Raw genomic sequence first — 8,654 nt, 5'->3', positions numbered from 1 at the left:
ATATTAACGGTGACCATTGTTCATTAAAGCAATACATTTTCATCTGTAACTTAGCTGTCAATTTTTCCATAATATATGCAATTTTCACCGTCTCTCCCCACTGGTTTATACTATTTTCATCAATTTTTGAACTATCTTTTTCCAGCCTTGTCATGTTATTAGAGCACGGGTCCCTGGGTGTCCCCGAGCCCTAGTTTGAGAACCACCCACAGGCTTATTTTATAGCTTCAGAGTCCGACAATTGCTGTTGTCAATCAGTCAGGACGCACCTCCTTTCCAGTTGGGAGCGCACCGGGGCTTTGCATCTGGATTTGTACGCGTCGGTCGGTCTACGCCCACTTGCCTGTCCGCTCCCCCCGCAGCGGCCCGCACACACTCGGCTGAGGGCTTCTCACGGCGGAGACCTGTCGTCCTCTCTCCCCCTTCACAGCTCTTTCCATTTGTCAAACCTCTCTCCTTCCTTTCAATGGCCGTGCGTGGCGTGATTTGCACTCAGCAGCGCAATAGTTAATGAGTGCCGGATGCGCCCTCACTTCAGCAGACCGCTACAGTACGAAGATGGCGTCGGAGGGAGCCAGCGGAGAGCAGCCTCCTCCGGTACAAACACTGGCAACCGCCGTGCTGGGAAGTGTCGACACGGTGAGTCATGAACCTTCACCGGGAAACTGCAGCTGTACGGGTGTTTTTAGCGGTGTGGCGTCGGGGTAGTCGCGGTGGGAAAGGAGAAATGCGGGTGCGCATCTATTTCGCTCAGGCTCGTGAAGCAACAGCGGTGGCCAGCGGGAGCCTCGCGACAATGTCTGGAGAAAAACAAGGGGTTCGTGCTCGGCTGAGGGTGATAACGACTCAGACATGCTCGACCGCGGCTCCCTGACAGACAGCATATATTGTTTTCTTTAATTTGAACATAACGGTAGTCTTTTGTTCGCCTCTGCCGGCTGCTTTCTACATTCATCCCACATTTGTAACGTTATCCTGCGGAGAGAAACCGTCGCTGCCCGCTCAGGTTGTTGCTCATATTTATCACTGTAAATGGGGTTAATACGCATACGTTTAAAACGAGCTGTTTTGCCGGCTGTAGGAGAGTTAAATCTGGCAAACGAAGCTTTTATTTATTTGGTGGTTGAATTTCTCCCTGAGAACCTTTAATTTCACCTTTTGTATATCTTGGTGTTGATATTCACCTGCGAAGATGATTTTGGCATTTGAATGGTTAGGCAATTTACTGAATTGGTCCTCCATAAATCAGCGGATCCTCACAGGCTTCCATACCTTGTAACAGATCACCATACAGAAGCTGTACCTGATTTGTAGACCAGAGTGACTCAAGTCATGTCTTTAAAAGTAGTCCTTTTGTTGAGCTTCAGGTGTTTACACACACACAGTTGTGATTTCTCACAGGTTGCAGCAGCATATGTGGCAGGGTAGCCGCTCGCCATCCCCATCCCTCTGTGCAAACTGATCTATCTGTTGCCCCGGCTACCTACTGGGATGTGGTAACCCCCCCCCCCTCAGCTGGATCTATGATGCAACCTGTCACACTGTAGTTATCGACCTGACGACTAATGCAAAGCGGACAGTATTGCTTTTGTCATTTTTGTTATTTTGTTACTGTTTTATTGAACTTTGAGTGCCACATCCAGTAAAAGAACCACTTCTTTGGATTGAAGAAGGAGGCTGCACTCTTAGAAATAAAGGTGCTAACTACAACCATATAGGGTTTCCCGTAGAACCTTTTGTTAAGGTTCCAACTGGAAGACTTCCAGAGGGATTTACTTAGAACTCAAAATAAAGGTTAAAACCTAGAAACATCTGTGAAAGGTTACACCCAGAACCCACTATGACAAGTTCTGCAGAGAACAATGCAAATTCTATTTTGTAATGAATCTACTTCTGATTCTGAACCTTTATATAGTGTAATGGTTCCACCCAGAACTCTCTATGGGTGTTCTATTCAGAATCTTTCCACCATCCAAGGGATCTAACAAGAACACACCCAGGAGCTTCTAATGAGAACCATTTCATATCTCAAGGGCTTGTACTAAATACCACCCAGGGGTAGTAGAACCAGGGGTTCTACTGAGAGCCCATTCATATTCCAAGGGTTTCATCTAGAAACTGCCAAATGGGTCCTATCAAGGACCGTTTGATATTCTGATGGATTCATCTAGAAACCACCCAGTAGGTTGAGAACCTGTTTATATTCGAAGGGTTTAATTTAGAAGCCATCCAGGGGGGCTCTAAAAATAGTAATTGGCTACATTAGATATCTCTCTCCACTAATCATGGTTTTAGTTTTTAACAGAACTTATTGTCTTTCGAAGAACCCTTAGAAAAACCCAATGAAATGGTTCTGGGTAAAACCTCAGCACTTCTGGATGGACCCTGTTGGAACCTTTATGTCTAAGAGTGTGATGAAGCTGTGTGGTGCTGCTGGAGTAGAAAGCAGCCACAGTCCCTGGGGTGGGTGGGTGGTAGTGTGGGTGTTAAGGTGGGGGTGGGTTTGAGCGGTGAGCTGAGGAGATGAGCTGGGGGGGGGTGGGGGGTGGATGGAGGGCAGAGGTAGCGTGGTGGTTGAGGCCGTGTTCACCAGACACCTTTCTAAATTGGTCTTAATTTCAGTGACTCAGCTGGCATAGCTGGGAGTACCATGTCAGCCGGCCCCCCTCTTCTGAGCGCGCTCAGAACTGCCTCGAGGCTGCTTTACATTTGAGGTGAACAGGTGCTCCAGAGACACAGGAGCCGGGTGAGGCAGACTCCTCAGCTCACCCGTCGCTCTGCCAGCGCACTCTTCCTTCTCCAGGCTTCAGCCAATGAAACAGAGCTTCCGCCTTCATGCCCTCCCACTCTCGCCCTCGCCTCCCACCACCACCATCATGCCTGCCGTGGTTAAATAAAGCACTTTGCTCTTTGCTCACCCCTGTCAGACTCAGTTATTGGCCCAAAGTAGGGGGAAGTTTCCTGTTTGTGAGGAATCTGAAGGACCGGCCCTGATGGTCCAGGGAGGGGTCAGAGGTCAGTGAAAAGCACTCTGCTGGTCACCTCCCACTCCTTTACCACAGCACATGGTACACAGCACATGGTACTGCGGCACTCGCTGAAGTTAAAGGGACACAAGCTCAATTTGTGGCAACATCTCAAGTCTAAGAAACATGAGCCGTCACATGATTAAGACATTTATTTGGTTTACCGTTCAATGTTTGCAAATAACCAAAGGCTAAAATAGGTACCCGTAACTCAAAGCTGTCTAATCACCTGTTGTTGGCAGAGAAGGCTGAAACGGTTTTTTAGCCTAATTAAAGGGATAGTTCAGAGCTTCTGAAGTAAGGTTGTTTGAGGTACTCATCTGTAGTCAGTGTGCTACATGCATTAGTTGTGAGTCAGCACGCCCTTAATTTGGAGAAGTGGGTAAGGTGACCAATGTGCTGTTGTGGACAGGGGCAGCAGCTAAATGAATCTTCGCCACCTAAAAAAGTCTCACCTAAAAACAGACCTTCTGATGCCAAAGCTGCCAGACTCCATTGACAAAAATAGCAATTTCAGCTCACTGAACACGACCGCTGGTGGTCTACCGCCGCTTCGATCAGTTAGTTAAGTTTGTGTGACTTTGGTGAATCCAAACTTACCCGTATAGATGTCAAATAATATCAATGTCAAACACTAAAGTCACACGGTATCATACTGGGACCTCTGACTGGTATATTCTTCTTTGCCAGACTCCGTTTAGAAAAACAGTAATTTTGGATCGCTGAACACAGGAGCTGCTTATCTACCGCTGCCTCGATCAGTTAAGCCTAATTTCCACTGCACAAAAAAACCGTCAACACCCACTAACATCTGTCTTTTTAATGTTTTGGAAAATGTAACAATCAGCATTAACACCTGGGTCAATTGACTGCTGCAGTAGTCAAGGGTTTTTATCGCCTCCGGCTCCGACCAGCAGTGATGGAGACGCAACACCCGGGTGAACGTGCTAATTTCAGCTCCTTAACCAGCAAGATGCAGTGACGCGCCGCAACTAATTTAATTACCCTTCGTTTCCACCGAAGCCGCACTTAAACATCGATCCGTATGAGTCTTTGGTTGAAATGGGGAAGTTTGTGCTGTTGTTTGTAAGTTCAGAAAGTGCTGCTGACACATTGATTTTTTTTCACACTAGAGGATGACGCTGTTGTGTAACGTGACGCCCGTCATGCCTCTTTCGATTGCAGGATGTTGCAGTATATAATCACACACAGGAGCGAACTGATGTTACTGTCAGTTGGCTCTGTGTAAAAATGCAGGGGTGCTTTAAAGAGGGGACTTTGTTGAGGCCCTATAACACAATTCTCTGTGTAAAAGCAGCTAAAAATATGTTTTTTTGCTTGTCCCCTGTCCAAAGCAATACATATCTTAGCTTATGTGGCAGTACACCTGGCTGCTGCTTATTGGCTGGCTACGAATATACTGACTCTAAGTATGTCATGCAGCCTCAATTCAACAGATCTGAATTATCCTTTTAAAGTTCAGAAACTCTCCTTATAACCTAAAAATGATATGAGCAGCAAAATAAATGAAATATGAATTAAATGCATCTGACACATTCAGTAAACAGCTGTACTGTACCAGCTACTTACTCCAAATACTGACGGTTCAGATTCACAACTAATGAATTAAGGCAATTAATTCAAATGTTAAGCTGATGTGAGTCAAAAGTTTAAGATTTTTAAATTGTTGTGATCAGCTGATCATTTCTCTATGGAACGGTCACCGCTTTGTCGCTCCTGGTTGAACTACAAAACAATTCATTCACGGGTTATGCGTCTTTTCACTCACAATCTTTGCCTGAATACGGACCCCAGCTGCCGAGAACAGACAAACTTTTGTTTTTCAGCTGTTACTGAATTAATGTTAATTATCTCCAGCTGATCTAATCTGCTGCAGCTGATGTCTGTCATCATAACCAGCGACAGCTTCAAACGAGACGCCTGCTACCTATGTGTGAGCAGAGATAAGATAAAACTTTATTTATCCTGGGGGAAATTGCAGTGCAGCAGAAGCATCAATAAAAAGTGCAAATATAGAGTGTCTAAGATAAGAATAACGTGCAAAACTACAGCATCTACAATCCCGAAATGTGGTTATTATCAGAGATTTGTTAATGTTGAACCTCAACAAATCCTTGTCTTTTGCAGACTGGGAACCTTATCCAAAATTGAGTGGGCTGTTAGATCCAGTCCTACTGTGAACATTCATCTAGTTTCATCATATTTTGGTAAAACTGAATGTGAGCCCCGAACTGTTGGATAATCTCTTATTGCACACAAAAAAGTGTGTGCACACAACTGCAGTAAGCACAGTAGGTCAAACTGGAAGCAATTTTAATTGAAGTTTACAATGGACAGATTGGCTGTAGAAATTTCTGTTTTATTTCCCGGTAAGATCGGTAAAACTGCTCTGAATGTCTGACTGCTTGTGTTCCCTGTACTCTTGCATTCAGAAATGAAGTTAATAAGTAAAATATTATTATAACAGATAGGAATGATGGGTAACACAACAAAAATAAGACCCAAATAAGACTCTTTAAACGTCACCCAGCACTTGTTCAGCCCTGCCTGAAACCTGTCTTTAGTGTCTGGCAGGACTATTGTGAAAGTGAAGCCTGTGACTGGTCACCAGTGGTTATGTGGGACCTGCTGCCATGTTGGAGGAGTGCCAATAACATAATGTCATCACTTCTTCTTCCTGACAACAAAATTTCTGTGCTCTGACACAGGAGGGGGTTGGGGGGCGGTTTCAAGTGATCCTGTAAACAAGTTTGAGAGTTCATCAGAGAAGATTAAGTATAATTGTATAATGTATCGATGGGTTAGTTCTCTCAAAAAACAAAAACTAACACATTTGGCTCCAGGTTTTTAGATATCTGTTCTTGACTCGGAGTCTGATACACAGACGCCAAGTACTGATACTGTATATACTACATACTGTGTATGTATACTGAATGTACTATATAAATTATTAATATTGCAAATACAAATTAAACCTAGTATAGTAGAATAATAAAATCGTTTGTTTTTTTTAGTCCACTAGATACATTTTCCACCAATAAAAATGAGATGAACAGGCTGAAAACTTTATCTTGGATTTGCAGTTGAAAAGGTTAATAAATCGCCATATATCACAATATTTATTATTGCATGGGATTACGGAAAACTTTTAAACCGCAGTTATATAGTATTGTTGTATGTGTACATGTGACCTAAATATCGTGATCGCGGCCCCCGGCTGATTCCCACCCCGACCGATGGGTATGTTATGTCACAGAGGAAGATGCTGTTGTGTTTGGTTCTGTGTAGGACTTTGCTCTATAGCATGATCTTTGAGTAAAAAGGGCTATTAGGAGTTTTTAGGTCTCTACTTCCATTTTTTTTTGTTGAGACCGGAAGCCTTAATTTGTGTGGTTTTGCCTTCTTCATAATAGTTGACATCATGAATATATCCTTCCATCACATACTGTAGTCCTTGCTGCCAGCTTTGTTTTTTAATAAAGTGAGACAGATATCTCAAAACCTGGACAAATGAAATCAAGATTGTCTGTCTTGTTAGAAACTACAAAAGGTAAATGTGAAAGTATATTTTATAGTAATGTAACCCTTTGAAACCTGAACAAATGGGCTTCGTTGATTTCAAAAACATGCAAAGAAGGCAATGAGCAAAGAAAGGAGAAATTATGAAGAAATGTAAGAAAAAAAGTAGGAAATTCGTAAAAAAACAAGGAAATTACCTGGAAAAAGTGCCTAAAAATTACAATAATTTTGTAAAATTATTTTAAATATGTTATTATTATAATTATAAATATAGATTTTCCCCACGTTTTTTGTTATACCTAGACATTTTCCCAAGCTTTTTAAAAACAATTTTCTAAATCTGCTAATTTCGTTTAGGTTAGGTTTAAATAGTTGTGAATGGCATCTGAAAGCAGCACAAGAAAAGTGATGTGGCTCCAGGTTTCTAAGGGTTAATTTTCCTGACCTTTTTAATTCATTATGATTCCCCCAACTTGATGGCATTTTTATTCTCATAACCACTGGTGACCCCTCACAGGCGTCTGTTTACAGGCTGTCATATCACACAGTTTTGTGCTCGCAATGAGACATAAGTCTGTGAGAAACTTACAGGCCTAAGCGAGCTTTTGGCTCAGCAGAACACGGTGGAGGAGCTTGCGTAGAGCGAGCAGTTTCCTTCCCTCATGGCTCAGAGTGAAATGACACAGGTCTTATTAAGTGGACCGGGGCTAACAGTGAGCCTCTTGGTGCTGGCCAGGCTGCTCGTGCCCTTGGCGCTCAGCACACGGCTCATGGAACAAATTAGTGTTCGCTTCTCTCACCTGCTCACTGTGCAGAAATGCCAGAGAGAAGCAGCCCTCCACCTTCCACCCACAGCTCACCACCCCGAGGCCCCATGACAGGACGGCGGGGCTCAGGGTTACCATCCATCAAGCCCTCACTGAGTCGTCCAATTCTCTGAGTGGTGAACGCTGCCGGGAAAAAGGGGGCTCGGGGATCGATTGGAAGGCTCGATGTGAATGAATCAATCCCTTTGGAATCTCTCCTCCTTTTATTTCCAGCTCTTGCCGTGATGGCATCAGAATAAAAACGTGGTTTGACTAAACTGAAACATGTGATTGACGCAACACTTTCCAGCTCCTTGTTCTGAAAAGAAAAAGGTCCATATTAGGGAACAGTCACAAAACTTCCTTTGTTAAAAACTGATTTCTCCGATTTTTTTTCAGCACCTGTCTGAAAGGCTTCTCTGACTTTTAAAGGAGAAAGAGTTGGCCTGTTTATATATATGGATTTATTACCTCTGTTCACGTTGTCTGAGCTGAACTTTTCCCCCTTATGGTGAAATAAACAACGTCATCGGAGCGTATAAAGGACACATAGAAGGCAGCAGCTTGTTGAAATGTTACACCGGCCTGTTCAAAGTCATATTCTGTTTGAGGGACCTCTGGAGACGTGTCGGACTCCTTGATGAAATGGAATAATCTTGGCTGAGGTTTCGCTGTAGGCTTGTAAATCAGGCCCAAATGGCCGGCTGACAACTGAACGTCACCAGAATGAGCAGGTAGCAATCCGGCTGATGTGCACGAGTGGTCGAGACGCTCCCCGTTTCCTCCATTTGCTTCTCCCATCTCTGTTTTATTAAGGTTTTATTGAACAAATCGCCCGGTGAAATGCTTCCAGATATTGAGAATGCAGTTGGATGTAGCTTTCTCAGCAGATGGCTGCAGTAGTCGCCAACACGGTAACTGGAAATTCTTCTATCACCGTCCTCAAGTGTCATCTTCTGGCCTCTATTTGTAAAGTGACATCATTTTTTTGGACACGCCAGCCAAGAATTTCACTCATTTTCCTCACTCAGGTTTTGCTTAGAATGAGTTAATGCCTTCTAAGGTCCCTTAATACAACTATTTGACGCTGTGCTATGGAATGCCAACTAACCAGATGCCGTTGTGATGTTCAGGGTTGTGACCAGAAAAAAACAGTAGTCCCACTCTAAGGAATCTCAGATGAATAGGACTCACAGTAGTGTTGGGAAATTTCCCATGTCTTTAGAATAATTATCTCTTGGTTTGTTGTTGAATTTGACATCTTAACTCAAGGAAGACCAAG

The 8,654-nt window shown here is 43.5% G+C and overlaps 1 protein-coding gene across 1 annotated transcript in view; it reads left to right on the top strand.

Moving 5' to 3' along the window:
* The first annotated feature begins 258 nt into the window (after window positions 1–258).
* cttnbp2 (cortactin binding protein 2) overlaps window positions 259–8,654 on the top strand; it is a 127,710-nt gene continuing 119,314 nt past the window's right edge. The window contains 1 exon segment of the mRNA XM_042495910.1: window positions 259–639. Within this exon segment, the coding sequence (XP_042351844.1) occupies window positions 511–639 (129 nt within the window). The 5' untranslated portion in view covers window positions 259–510.

The sequence above is a fragment of the Plectropomus leopardus genome, chromosome 11 (genome assembly GCF_008729295.1).
Source record: "Plectropomus leopardus isolate mb chromosome 11, YSFRI_Pleo_2.0, whole genome shotgun sequence".
In the NCBI taxonomy this organism is placed as follows: domain Eukaryota; kingdom Metazoa; phylum Chordata; class Actinopteri; order Perciformes; family Serranidae; genus Plectropomus; species Plectropomus leopardus.
The sequence above is the reverse complement of the archived record's forward strand: the minus strand, read 5'-3'. Positions and strand labels throughout refer to the sequence as shown.